We start from the raw sequence: 14,925 nt of genomic DNA on the forward strand, positions 1-14,925 counted from the left end.
TCGGTGCCAGGAACACAAAGGGGCTCCGCTCTCATTGTTTACTGTAAAAACGTTTATTACACTAATAGTGAATAATAAATATTCACTATTAGTGGCATAAAACATGATGTACAATAATCTGGAATATGACACCTGACAGCTGAGGTAAGTAAAAAATGCTTTTAAATGTCTATTATGTTTGTGCTTGCGGAAGACAGTGTCTGTGTGACAGCGAGAGTGTATGGATGTGTGAATGTGTAAGCATGTGTGTGTGTGTGTGTGTGAAAGGGAAGGTCACAGGGGTGGGATGCCACTTCCACTACTCAGGGCATTGTGTTGAATTGACGTCCATGGTTCTCTAGTGAGAACCTTCCAGACGACTGGATCCAAATTAGGTAGTGAGGTGGCTCATGGAGATGGGAACAACTGTGGGGAGTGAAGGGTGCTAAATAGTGTCTGTCCCTACAAAAAACCTCCAGGCCAGCAGTACCAAGACTAAGTCAATCTAAACATAACAACGTGTATTTGTAAAGTGCACGTTCACCCCCAAATGGGCATCTTGGTGCTGAATAACAGATATTTATTGTTACCCAACTCAATAGTACTCAGCATTTTTTTGATTTCTGTAATTTTTTATTGTATATAAAAAAATATATATTTACATGGAGCATACATGAGTGGCGGAAAGAAAGAGGAACAAAAGAAAAAGAAAAAGAAAAAGAAGGCGCCGGGGGGTGGGGGGGGGGGGGGGGTTGGGTACAGCAAATATAGTCCTGCAATAGTTCGTTCCTTGCCATGGTGCATGGGACGGGTAGTTCGACTAGTCCCAAAAAGAAGAAGTCCGTATTCCGAGTCCTGCTTGGCGTTGTCTTCTTTCCCCCCTTTGCGTTGCCTGGTGAGTATAACGCCCCGGACGATAGAGAGGGTAGAGAGGGATAGAGGTAGGAATAGAGATAGGAGAGTGTTTTCCCTCGCAGGTTTCTTTTATTGGAGTGTGGGTCCCTAAAGTGTGTCCCTTGATGGCTGTCTGGTGTCTATTGTCCGCGCCTAGGGGGGTTTATGTGATGAAAGGTAGAGGTCTAGGGGCCTCCATATGTTTGATTGTCTGTGTGTTTTCGGTGAATGTTTCGCTGTAATGTTATCTGCCCCTCTTAGGAAAGTGACCCAGTTGAGCCACTCCTGTGGTGTGGCTTTTGTGGTGTCTTTCCAGTTGCTTAGGATTATTTTGACTGCAGCCGTTAGCAGTAGGTCAATGAGGTCTCGGTCTTCTGTTGTTGTGATGGACGGGGCTGCAAAGCCCAGGACTAGACTTGGGAAATCTATGTGTAAGGCTACTCCAGTTATGTCATTGATAAGCTTCCCCGTTCTTTCCCAGAAATCCTTGATCTGAGGACAGGTGAGTAGGAGATGCTCTAAATCCCCCCTTCCGCTGTCACAATTCCAGCATGTGTCGCTCTCTCGGATCCCCAGGGTGGATAGGCGGGCCGGTGTCCAGTATGCCTTGTGCACTAACCAGTATTTGGTCTGATTTAGTGAAGCAGTTATTTTTTTCCTAGTGGTCGATCTCCACAATTCTGCCTTTTCGGTATCGCTTAATTCCTTCCCTGCTAAAGTCCCCCAGAAGTTTGTGACCGTATCATTGAGTTTGGTGTTTTGGGGACGTAGGGCTCTGTATAGGTGTGCTATTTGGTGTCCTGTTATGTTGAGATTGGCTGCTAGCTGTAAGAGCGAAGGTGTCTGGCTTGTAAGGTTTGCCTTCCTAATTGCTACTTTTATTTTCAGGAAGTTGTATAGTTCTATGTTTTGTAGGTTGTGCGCTTCCTTGAGTGTATCGAAAGTTGTGTTCTCGCCCTGTCTTTGAAGGTCATGGGCCGTGGATATGCCATGTCTGTACCACTCAGGCATGTCAAGCACCTTATCTCTGTATTTTAAAATGGGGTTGTGCCAGAGGGATTCAAATTGGCCTCCTCTGATGCTTTTTGACAGTAGTTTGTCGACGCTCAGAAGAGCTGTCTTTGTGTTCTTGAGGACGGGGTTATCCTTCACTGCTGGGTGTCGTGTGGCTGTCAGGAGGGTGATAGGGCTCATGCCTTTTAGTAGTCCCCGCTCAAATGATAGCCATGCTGGGGTGTATTCCTGTCTTGGGTCTAGCCAGTGTAGTCCCTGTCTAGCTATGCAAGCCGTCTGGAATCGCTTGAAATTCGTTATGTTCAGGCCACCCTGTTCTTTTGATAGCCTTAGCTTGTGTAGGCTTATTCTGGGTTTTTTTCCCCGCCATAGGAAGCTGTTCAGTATCTTGTCAAGTGTCTTGTGGAAGCTCTCTGTGTTAGTGAGTGGGAGCATGGTTAGCATGTAGTTGACCATCGGTGTCAGCATCATTTTTATTGCTTCTATCCTCCCCCACCATGTTGTGAACTTGGGGGACCACCCTTCTACTTTGTCCTTGATTTTCTGTATTATTGCGTGTTCGTTGTGTTCCAGTGTCATTCTTAGGTCTCTCTCGAAGAGGATACCTAGATATTTTATAGGTTTTGGTTGCCATGTTAGTCCTGATGTTCCTAATACTGTTCTTGTTGCGTGGATGTTTAAGGGTTTGCATTCAGATTTGTCTCTGTTGAGTTTGTACCCCGAGACCTGGGCGTAGTTGTCAATGGTGTCAGTCAGTGCTCTAATGGATCTCTCTGGGTCTTCTGTGACTATTAGTACGTCATCCGCGTACGCCGCTAGTTTGAAAGTCTCTCCCCCTATTGGTATCCCTACAATGTCCACGTTAGTTCTGATCATTGAAAGGAGCGGTTCTATGGCTAATAGGAATAGGGCTGGTGACAGGGGGCAACCTTGTCTAGTTCCCCTACCCAGGTTGAGTATGTTTGATGTGCCTCCGTTGACCACCACCCTTGCTCTGGGGTCCTCGTATAGGGCCATCACCATCTTCCTATAGTTTGGACCTAGCCCAAATTTCCCCATACATTGGTCTAGGAAGGGCCATGAGACTCTATCAAAGGCTTTCTCAGCGTCTAGGGCTATCATGACTGCTGCATTGTCGCTTCGGGAGGAGTGGTTAATTACGTGGCATAGCAGTCTCGTGTTGTCGTGTGACATGCGGTTTTTAAGATAGCCTACTTGCGAGTTGTGTATGAGTTTCGGCAGGTATGCGTTGAGTCTGTTGGCTAGTATTTTTGCGTAGATCTTGCAGTCTACGTTAATGAGGGAGATCGGTCTAAAGTTCTTCGCCTCTGTTGTGTCTTTCCCTTCCTTGGGTATCACTATTATATTTGCCTCAGCCATTGAGGGTGTCATGTGTCCACTCTGGGCGCATGCTGTGAATACCTCCTTCATTGTGGGTTTGAGTATGTTTAGGTACTGCTTATAGAAGCCAGCTGTGAAACCATCTGGCCCCGGTGCTTTGTTCTCTTTGAGGCTTTGCGTGGCTCTCTCTATCTCATCCCCCGTTATGGTCATTTCCAGGATGTCTCGTTCTTGGTTCGACAGTGTGGGTGTGGTTATGTTCGCTAGTAGCTCTTTTCCCCCATCGTCATGCAGTGTAACATCTTTCGTGTACAGTCCCTCATAGAAGTCCCTGAAGACTTCCAGGATGTCTTTGTTCGAGGTCTGGGATATGCCATGTTTGTCTTTGATGGCCCCTATCGTGTGGTGTTTCTGCTTCCCTCTCAGGTATGATGCTAGGTTTTTGCCCGCTTTGTTTGCGGTACAAAGATTAATAGATTTATATTTATTGATCCAAGTGCCCGCCCTCTCGCTTAGTATTCTGTTCAGTTCATACTTTAATTTAGTCAGGTTTGTGAGTGTGTTCTTGTCCTCTATTCTGGCTATGTGGCTGTTCTCAAGTTTTTTAATTTCTTTCTCTAGGTCTGCAATTCTCTTATTCCTGTCTTTGTTCATCCTGCCCTTGACTGTCATGACTGTTCCCCGGATGGTGGCCTTCAGGGCGTCCCATAGGACCTCCCTGTTTGTGTTTGGTTTGTCATTCAAGAGTAGGTATTCTTTTATCGCCTCCTCTATCATGGCTTTCGCTGAGGCGTTTTGGAGCAGACTGTCATCGAATCGCCATCTGCGGGTCGGCTCGTCGTTGTGCTTGCCCGATAGTGTTAGGCTTATGTGTGAGTGGTCCGATACAGTTCTGGGTCCTATTTCTGTGTGGTCTATGAGGTGTGTATGTGTTTCTGACATTAGGATGTAATCTATTCGGCTATATGAGTTGTGTGGGTTGGAGTAGAATGTGTACTCCCTGGCGTCTGGCTTGCACATGCGCCATGGGTCTCTTAGTCTTAGTTTGGTGCATAGATTCTTAAGGATGTGGGGATTGCTTGTTGATTGGCTTGATCTATGTGGATGCTTATCAATTGCTGGGTCCAGGACTTGGTTCATATCTCCTGCAACTATCAGTAGATCTCCTAGCGGTAGCGAGTACAGTTGTGCACCCACCCCCTCCCAAAATGATCTGTCATCACTGTTGGGTCCATATAAGTTAGCTACGTGGAATGTCTCCCCCGCTCTTCTGAGTGTCGTTATAAGCATTCTCCCTTGCGTGTCTGCTTGAGAGCCTACAACTTCTATCTTGGAGTGTTTGCTTACAATTGTTACTACCCCATTCTTCTTATTCTGTGCTGGTGATCCCTGCACCTCACCTATCCAATTTGCCCCTATGCGGCTGATGTCTTCGGCTTGTAATCTCGTTTCTTGGAGTACATATATGTCGCTCTTGAGTTTCCTAAGGTGCTCGAGCACTTTCCTCCTTTTCACCGGGCTGTTCAGACCCTTGACGTTTAGGGACACAATTTTAATGTCAGACGCTATGCTACTCTGGTTGCTATTTGTCATTTAAACTGCTCTTTTTTCCGCATTTTGCGCTGGCCTTTCTCTGCGTCTCGGTCTCTGGGTTGTGTGTGGGACCATCCCCCTTCTCCTGTGTGCTCTGTTCCCCCATGTGAGTGTAAAGAGAAAGATAAAGTATAGAGAAGATAGAGAAGACAGATGATAGTAAGTCGGCCCATGTAAGTGCTCCCCGCTCCCCCCGATTCCTTCGCCCTTTTCCCCCCCTCCCCGTCCCCTCCCTTACTTGCTGAGTGGGTGTGCGACGACAAAGTTCCTTTGCTCCGCGTCTTTCCCTGAGGTAGAGTTCGTTTTCTTCCTTGATGTTGCTTCATTTGGGGTGAAACTTGAATAGAGGTGAGAATGGGACCAATCACAGAGCATGGCCCGCCCTCTGTAATCGCTTGATTGTCTCAGTCAAATAGTACCCTTGTTGATCCTGGGCATGTTGCCCTCGACCGGCTGCTAGCTGCTGGAAGTCTCTGATCCATAGTCCTGGATCTGCGGTCGGGTTCTTCGTTCCGATTATGGTACTTTTAATTTCCCCTTTTGGGTTTAATGAGGTAGATATGTTTCCTTGTGCCTTGTGCCATTTGGCGGTTATGTTCTTTTGGCGTGTACAGTGTTCCTTTATTCAGAGCGTGCGTTCTCATCCGGCGAGGCGCTTCTTTTCGCTGCTCCGGGGCTCCTGTTGTCTTCCATTTCTTCCACGGGTGGGCCGTGTAGGTATCTCCTTAGTTCCTCCGGGCATTCAAAAATCATTGTTTTCCACTTGTCTATTACTTTGAATCTGGCTGGGCCGACAAAGCTGAAGGTGGCGCCTCTTCTGCGCAAGGTCTCTCTGAGGGCTAGGAAACCCTTTCTCGACTCTACTGTTGGTTTGGAGTAATCTTGGGTTAGTATAATCTTGCTTCCTTCCCAACTCAGGTTGTGGTTTTTCCTAGCAAAGGCAAAGATGGCGTCTGTTTGGCTTAGCCTGAGCGGGTTGCATATTATTGCCCTCGGCCCTTTGCCTGTTGAAGGTTTTCCTGCCGGTATTCTGTATGCCTTCTGCACCTCGAACCTTCTGTCAAATGTGATGCCGGTGAGTTTGGGGATCAACTCCTCTAACATTGCCGCGCATGATCCCGCCTTGTCTTCTGTCCCTTCCGGCACTCCCAGGATCCTTACGTTGCCTCTTCTTGCCCTGTCATCCTTCTCTGCTAGTTGTTTTTGCATGGCTTTCGTGACTTTCTGCAGATCCGCTATGGCCTCGGTGTTCCCCCTTGTTTCGTCCTCCACAGCGCTTATTCTGCCTTCTGTCACCTCAATTCTTGTATTTGTTTTATGAAGGTCCGCTCTTATAGCTGCCATCTCAAGCTGCATATTCTCCACCTTGAGTTTTGTATCTTTCCCCACTTCGATCCCTTCATTAACTCTCCGCAGGATCGTTTCTAGGGTTGCCGTCTCGCTCTTATTATTTTTCAGAGGCGATCCATGGTTGTCTATCTTGGGTTTTTTTTGCTGCTCTCCAGCTGCCTTTCCTTCGTTGCCTGCCATTGTTGCGATGCCCCTCCTTGATAGGATGTCGCCTAGCCGCCCTCCCGCTAGGGATATCTTGGGTAGGTCTGTTACCTTTGACGTTGGTGCCGAGATGCCCTGCAGTCTATATCTGCTAGGCTCTCGAATGTGCCTCGTCCTGGTCTTTGCCTTGAGACCTGCCAGCGTGTGCCTTGTCTCGTTCGCGTTCTGTTCAGTTTCTTTTGTAGTCCAATGCCCAGTTCGTCAATCTAGCATCTGGCGCGCTGGGGAGAAGGCTGGTGCAAGCCGTTGTGTTTGTTGTGGTGTGCGCCTTAGGGCTCTTGATTCTGTCCTTGACCTTTGCCTTGTACAAGCCTCGTTGCTGGTACTCTTTTGGGGATCTTGCCCTTTATCTGGTTTGCTCTTTGGCGTGCTCTTGCCGTATTCTGAGTTGTCTCTTAGTCCCCCATCTGGTTCCACTGTTGCCTTATTGACTTGGCCAGGCTGGCTATTGCTGGCCGTTTCCTGCGCAGTACTTCGTTTGCCTTTGTTTGCCTTTGTTTTGCTTTTATTGTGTTTATATATTTTATCACAGTGCTTCGTTTGCCTTTGTTTGCCTTTGTTTTTTTATTGTGTTTATATGTTTTTTATCACAATGTCCCTTGTGAGCACTCTTCCTCGCTTGGTGCTTTATCCGCGCTGTCCTCAATGTTGCGCTGTCTTTGCGCTGTGCCCTGTGTTTTTTTTTGCGTTCTCCTCCCCCTCTTCGTTGTTGGACGCCCCTGCCCTGCTTCGCCTCGCTGCTCTGCCGCTCCGCCGCCTGCGCCTCTCGGTCAGACGCCGTTCATACTCTTCTCCTCCTCACTGTGGCAAGCGCTGGCGCTCGACTCACCGATCCCGATCCCGATCAGCAGTATCTCCCCTCGGTTAGGACCTTCCGGCGCTGAATCCTGACGCACATCCGCTTCTGGTCCGGAGCTTCCGCCCGCAGTCGGAGAAGACTTCCGGTAATGGCGCCTCACCTCACCGTCGCTTCCGGTGCCGATCTCCCTGACCCGGCCTTGAATCGCTTCGCTCCGCTCAGCGGGGGTCCGGACGGCTCACCTTGCTTCGCCTGCCTTGTGTGTCCGCCTTCTTTAACGGCGGAGGGGTTGTCTTCAGTGGCGCCTCTCAGGTGAGTAATCTTGGTCACGCTGCGCTTGCTGTATCACCTCGTTTCTGCTTCTTTTTGTTGGTGGTGTTCTTTTTCTTTGTCCTTCTCTCTGCTGGCTGAAAAGTTGCTTAGTTGTGCAGATCGCCGGTCAGATCTTGTAGCGGTAGACACAGGGCGCCATATTGGGTTCTTGTTGTTTGGCTCTTGGCAAAGTTCCAGAGCTGATCTCCAGGTGCTGTTCCCGTTTCCCTGCTTCTGGTCGGCTTCCCCGTATTCCTGGGTGTTTCCCCTGTTTGGATCTCTGCTTGTAGTTGGATTTAGTTGGATTTTGCTTCGTTTGGCGTGTTAGTTTCCCCTCAGGGATGCGGAGCTGACGGACCTAGACGACCGTCCGCATTGCCGTCCAAGCCACGCCCGTACTCAGCATTTTTAAAGTGATTTCTGAGGGCTATCCTAGCATTTTCAGTCTGCCAACCTGGGGCGACCAAAGGTTTGTATTGAACTGCAAAAAAGCCATTGAATTATAGCTTAAAGCTAATAAGGACCAAATAGCAATTCACAAAATATGTCCAATGTAATTGCAATTTGCAAATCAATGCAAACTGGTTGGGAACAAGGTGCACAACCTGCTATATGTAGGTGCAAAATAAGCAAGGACGGTGATACTCATTGTTGAAATACATTGACAAACCTGCTCCAAAGCCTCACAATGTGCTTATATGTAGTACGAGTTCAGTTTAATTCTCTTATCATGATACATAATTGTGTACTGTTATGCCTGAACTTTATCTGTTGCCTTTCAAGGATGCAATGCATTGTCAACTCAAACGTTTGTTTTGTCCGACTGATGAAAGCAGGACCATAGAGCTTTGCTCTCTTAGGGCCATATGTATCAATGTTTGGTTTTGCAATTCTCAAATAGCTAATTTTTGGGAATCGCTATTTGAGAATCGCAAAATGCTATATATGTAGGATTTGCAATACATTTTGCGAATCCTACATATTCCTTAATTGCGGATCGCAAATTGCAATTCACAATTAAGGAATACCACCCCATTCATACCAATGGTCCTAAAGGCCCATAGGAATGAATGGGAAGACATTCTCAATTTGCGATTCTCAATTAGAGAATCGCAGATTGAGAACGCAATTACAAGTTTACCAGGGTGTCAAAAGGACACCCTGTTGTACCCCTGAAATTAGCATGGGTGCACATGTGGCGCACATACATGCCCTAAGTGCATGTGTGTGCACCACATGCCACTTTGAAAAATGCTAAAATTTGCATTTTTGAAAGAAATCGCAAATTACCACCAACCTGTAGTTGGTGGTAATTTGCGATTCCTTATGCCATATTCGCACAACTTGGGTGCCTCATACGTTCCTCAAATGCAGTCGCAAAATAAGGAATCGCAAATTTTGCAATTCCTTATTTTGCGAGGCAGTTTTTCTTTTATACATACCATTAAGCCTAATTCGATCAGAAACGCTGAAATTCTGCGAATTTCAGCGTTTGCGATTGCAATTTTGCATGATACTTATGGCTCATAACTCTTTAATTCTTCATTTCAGATATTTTCATACAGAAAATAGATCATGAGAAATATTTTCAAACAACCACCAAGTCCATAGGATCTTTTAACGTTGCAATATCACTATTGCAACAGCAAAATAAAACTAAAAACCCAGAAAAACCCAAAACTTAGAAATAAACAGAACCCCTTTTGAAGATTAATCGGATACAGCACATCACAGCTTTTCAGGCACTGAGAAAACAGCTGCTTTTTCCTTTCCAATTAGTAAATAATTTCAACTCAACCCAGATCAAAACCATCATTATACGCAATCGTTGAAATAACCTGATATTAAGATAAAGTGCTGAGGAAAAATGATTAGCAAACAATAATTCAAATTATAATTGCAAATGCCTAATGTGACTCCATGTGTGAAAAGATACGTAAAAATATTTATTTTTCGTTTTCTTAAGATTGCTTAGTGAAAGGAAATTGAGGTTAGCAAAAAACTCTTGTTATTTAAAAAAAAGTAGTGCATAAAATATAAATGAATTAATTCCAGAATTCAAGATTTTTTATGAATAAATTCTGGAATTCAAGATTTTTATACCTAACCCAGAGTTATTCTGGAATTTGGTGAGTAAAAACAATGAATTGCTGGGTCTAGTGATCAAAAGGAACAACACCATCATTGCTCTGGCAGCAGAAGGCACAGCAGCTCGGGCGCACTTACCTTTCACTAAAGCAAACTGACAAAGGGTGGGAGTAAGCAGACAGACTTAGGTGACCTGAACACCAATACAGACAATTAGCTTTAGTATGAGGAAAACAACAGCTTTGTTCGAAGCAACAGTTTGGTAAAAACCAATTCTTACTAGTGTGTAGCAAAGCTAGTCAGCGGTGAAAGATGGCGCAACACAAATTGGTGCCTGTTCCAGGGATGGGACATGGTGGACGTTGATTCGTGAGACAATGGAAGTGACTTGTTAAGATAAAGTAAGGGGCTTTTAATATTTATTTCATTTGTCCTGTAATTCCTCATCATTATATCACTTGACATCACAGATAACTTACATTTTATGAGAAAGGAAACTAGGTAGTGACCACATATATTTATGGATATCATTTCTTGTAAAGTGTGAGAAATGGGAACAAACCATATCCTTCTGTAGATAGAACTGCAAAAGATTAAAACTACCTAAAATAAAATAAAACAAGAAAACAGAAGAGAGGAGTATGGACCCGTTTCTAAAAGCAGCCCTTAAAAATCTCATTCCACTCTCAGAGTTTATAAATTTATGCACATTGGCCAGTAAGGTTCAGTGTCTTTGAGCACAAATCTGGACCTTAGCTTCCTTGGAAGGCAGGTAGTCAGTGAACTTCCACAAGCATGGAATGGATTGCTTAGATATTTAGCTGGATTAGGCTAAAAAAGAAAAAAAAATGAATGCATTTTTTTTTCTCGCCTGTGTGTTCTTGTTTATGATTTATATGGTTTGCTCACAAGAGACCGTGAACAGCCTTCTCAGAGTAGATGTCTAACTAAATGATAAAGTGCAAAAATAAGCTGCTTCTAGACGTATGACAGGGAGTGATACCCCCTGACTCGGCGTTCTACACAGAGGCAACGACCGACAGAGCGGGGCCTCCATCTTCCAGAGCAGGGTCCAGGAGAGGTGAGGTCTAGTCCCCGGTTAACCTGGATGTGAGAAACACCAGTTTTGACATGGAGGAGCATGAATATGGACTAAAATGTCCATTTATATCCTTTACATTTGAACAATAATATTTCATTTATTTTCTTTATTCTTTGCATTCACAACAGCGGTGGCAAATCATTCGAACAGAGGCCCTGAAGAAAGCCTAGGGACACTTTTCCCCCAGAGGCTGAAACATGTTGGCCCTTTTTGGTAGTCAAATATTTGTTTGAGACTGCCGTTTTTTGCACTGTTCTTGTTTTTAATTAGAGGGTAAAACAGTCTACAGAATAAAATGTCCTTTTGTCTGTCTTTGCCACTCTATTTTATTTCACCACGCTCTTCTTTTTTTGCACTGCACGGATTCCCATATTTATTCTATCTACTTCTTGGTCAGCACAGTGATTGTGGGCTAGACTCACGGACTCCTGTTGGAGAGTGGGAGAGGAAATGGTCTCAATGATCTAGAGACAGACCGCCCCACGGCCATGGATGACCAGATGAGAATATAGATCATCACAAGACATTTGATGGGAATCCATTTTTTGAGTCTCACTGATAATCACCTGTGTTCTCGATCATAGTTCATTGTCGCGCACTTTACGTTTTGGCTCATTAGGAATTTCTGTATTATTAACTGATTTAATTACAGTAGCGGCTATTGTATGGATGAATAGATCCATTTATCTTAGACCACTGGTTCTCTGGTTGTATTATAGTTGTTGTATGGGGATACGAACCAAGGCAGGTCTCTAAACATCCCTTGGACCCTCCTTTCTCTGTGTGTTGTAGTGATACAAAACAGTCATATTCATAACACTGTTTGCCATAAATAGTTTTAGAGCAAGTTTGTTCGATTCATATACTCCAATTTCATAAGAAATAACAGTGTACATTTATTTCATCCCCTTTTTGGCTGATGAAAAACTTTATGGAACAACCTTTGGCAAGTCAAAGTTAACAATGCACAGCCAAGGTGGGTCCTTCATAATTAGGTGTCCCTGTTATGTATGATCCACCTTAGAGTCTGCCCACTTAGGAACTCTCGGGTACCTCACCAAAGCATAGACATTTACGCCATTACTTAGCCTCTTAAAACAAGTTTCTTACTTCACGTTCCTACATCTAGAAAACTATTTCTTAGTGCACCGTTCCATGTGAAAGAGCTACCCCAGCTATAGTTTTGTTTTTCTTTCTTTTTTCTCCCTAATTTATCAGCATAAGGTATTTGGGATTGTGGCAAAATCCTTAGCAACATTTAAGAAAGATGTGATCTCTTTATTTTAATTTAGACCAAAGTGGTTTATTGCAGGATCTATTCCTCTTCCCTCTCTTGTGCTTTTCCATCCTGCCGAGCCACAACGCCTCATTTCCGAATTCAAGCAGTACGGTACCATTACTATTAAGGATTCTGTCATTTATTTCATGGTAGAGTAGTTCTGTTTTCCTTTTTCCAATGTAAGGAGAGATAGGTACATGAAAGATGGATGAACTCTCGCTTCATAAGAAGAAGCGATGGAGGTTTTAGGAGTGTAACATGGTTAAAATACAGTGCCTAAATAGTGTATGTACCTAACCTTGCTGACGAGAAGTCACTGCTTGTTCTAATCTGTACCATTAATTGCTTCGTGAAACTAGGCAGTTCTGCAATGTTGTGTTCGATATTTCATCAATTTGAGTCTCTGAAGGCTGTCTAATTTTGAAAAGCATTTATTTTTCTAGCTTGACAGCTAGTTTGTAGATGAGGACAAAGGATTATGGAGAAGAAGCTTTAAAAAATCTACTGATGTTGTTTATAGTCTATATTACAGCCACAGATTGGTGAACAACCTTTACAACGCATTTTTTACAACGCACTACCACTACAACGCAGGCATTACAACGCATACCATTACAACGCATTGCGCTGGGGGGCGCTCTAGGATAGGGAATAAGTTTAATTTACTATCCAACACCTTCCCTAGTGTCCACGGGGACTGGAGTTAGACTAGTAAATTATACTTACCACTATCCAGCACCCCAAAGCGCTATGCGTTGTAACGGTATGCGTTGTAAATACCGCGTTGTAATGGTATACGGAGTAAAAGTATGCGTTGTAACGTCATACATCCTTCAAAAAGGTTTCCACCAAAGCTTCCATGAAGCTCAGAACCAGGGGAATGGAAACTCTTCATCAGGGAAGTCTGGGATACTGTTGGTTGCATATTCAATTTACTAGGAGGTTGGTTCTGAGGTAATGTGAACACTAAAGAATTTTGAGTGAAGCACAAAAGTTCTTTGGTTTTTTTTCCAAGTGTGATGAAACAAAATATAGCTCAATAGGGTCACAGTTCCGGTATCTTTGATTCCAGAGCGGACAAATTAACTCTGGGGCAACTGTTGGGAGCACTGTGGAGTCACTTCTGAATGCCAACGTCTTATGGTAGTAAATACCACTGCATTGAAAAATTTCTTCAGCCCATCTGTTCGTCCTTCTAAAATAAGGAAATTTGAAGAGTCTTAAAACTGTAGTCTTGCATTTTTTTAATAAAGGTTAATTCTATGCTGACCTTCCTAAAACCACTTTTCCCATACATGTTTATGTTTGTTGTACTTTGTATGCGCAAGAAAATCTGTTGATTCTAAAAGGTATTTCAGGATACTAATGAAATCAAGAGATATTCTAAAGTTTATGATTGTTACTCTTCATTCCATGAATGAAAAGTTAATATCAAAATGAAGACGAAATGATGCTGCAATTGTATCTACCCTTGTCCTAATGGGCACTGATCTTAACTGTGGGCACGGCTTTACGAGCCACATTAAAAAAGGTTGTCTCCTGTAGGTACTGCCTTTTTTCATCTAGTGGCACATTATAGCTATCCAGCTCAAGAGCTAAACTGATTTTACTATGTTCAACATACATGACTAATACAAGGGTCACTGCTTTTTATATGCCACAAGAGGGAATGTCTCAGGGCACACAGGTACCAATGACATGGCTTATCCGAAAAAATATTAAAGATATCATCGGAATTTGGGGTGAAGGTGAATACAGGACAAATTGGTGAGGTGGAGCGAGGTTTATTTTATATTTATCATGGTTAGGCTGTAACTGATTACGTGGAACAGCACCGGAAGTGAAGAAGAGGACAAAACAAGCGTGATTTAAGCAACACTGACAAAAGCCCACACAATATGTGAGGTATGGGATTCTTACAGGTAATCCAGTGGAGCCAGGTGGACCCGGAAAACCTGGGGGACCCTGAGGGAAGAAACAGGAAGTCATATCATATACATTTGCCAATCCTGCGGCTGGCCTGTGGACAGGAGAGTTGGGGAGAATGTTACTGTAGTTTCAGATTGGTTAACCAGCAACAGTGAAAGAAGGTTTGTGGTTAAGTAAAGTCTATGTGAAAAAGTGGAAGGACAAGAAATGAAAGGCGGTGTGATGGGGAGAGGGTCTTAACTCTTGTGCAATAAAGAGGTGAAATCATATTGCCTCTGTTTATCAGGTACTTACAGCCTGTCCTGAAGGGCCGGGGAATCCACGCAGGCCAGGAGGACCCTGAAACAGAAGCCGGAAAAGAATTCAATATTCGCTTCTGAATCAAGTAAGCATTTTATTCAATGCCCTTTGCCACAAATCTGATAGAACCAGGCCATGTTAAGTCACATAAAGTTGTAGGGCAGATTAAGGACATTTTCACCCAAACGTACCTGTTGGTACCAAGGAAACGATCTTAACTGTAATTTATGGTTGCATAGAGGAGCTGGATGTCTAGTAAGAGAAACCTAAGGAGCACTACAGTGAAGAGAAAAAAGCACAATTTTCTTTTCTTATTTCCTGCATATCTAACTATCTCCAACATTAAGTATTCAAGAATGCCCCTGTCTTCTATGATGCCAGCTGACGGTTTGAGATGCTTTGTGATACCATTCACAGAATGGCCGCTTTAAATCCCAAGTAAGTTCTTGTGTTTCCCTTCCTCATTGCTGGTCCATCTGTGAACCTCTTTGGGTACCAAACTTGACTTCTCATGTTCTGAGTTTACAAGTGGATCACAGCCATGTCTTGAGACCATGTATAATGCTTGGCCTTCTGTACTGTACATATCACTTGTTGGAATGACCCACTTAGGCCAAGAACAATGGCACTGGTCTTGAGAAATTTGAAGTGGAATAAGATGGGAAGATGGGAAATTTAAAGTGGGAAAAGATGGGAAGGGAATGAGATGCTCGCTGGTGCATGCCTTGCTTCTCTTTCTTT

General features: G+C 44.0%; 1 protein-coding gene across 3 annotated transcripts in view; it reads right to left on the reverse strand.

Annotated features, from left to right (window-relative positions):
* Window positions 1-14,925, reverse strand: part of COL16A1 (collagen type XVI alpha 1 chain) — an 831,382-nt gene that overhangs the window by 139,603 nt on the left and 676,854 nt on the right. For 2 of the 3 annotated variants that reach the window (XM_086955641.1, XM_086955639.1), the window contains 2 exons: window positions 14,179-14,223; window positions 13,876-13,920 (listed from right to left, as the gene is read on the reverse strand). In XM_086955641.1, coding sequence (XP_086811767.1) covers window positions 13,876-13,920; window positions 14,179-14,223 — 90 coding nt within the window. The remainder of the gene's footprint in view (window positions 1-13,875; window positions 13,921-14,178; window positions 14,224-14,925) is intronic. The other variant, XM_086955640.1, reaches the window with a different exon arrangement.

The sequence above is a fragment of the Lissotriton vulgaris genome, chromosome 2_1 (assembly GCF_964263255.1).
Source record: "Lissotriton vulgaris chromosome 2_1, aLisVul1.2, whole genome shotgun sequence".
Taxonomy (NCBI): Eukaryota; Metazoa; Chordata; class Amphibia; order Caudata; family Salamandridae; genus Lissotriton; species Lissotriton vulgaris.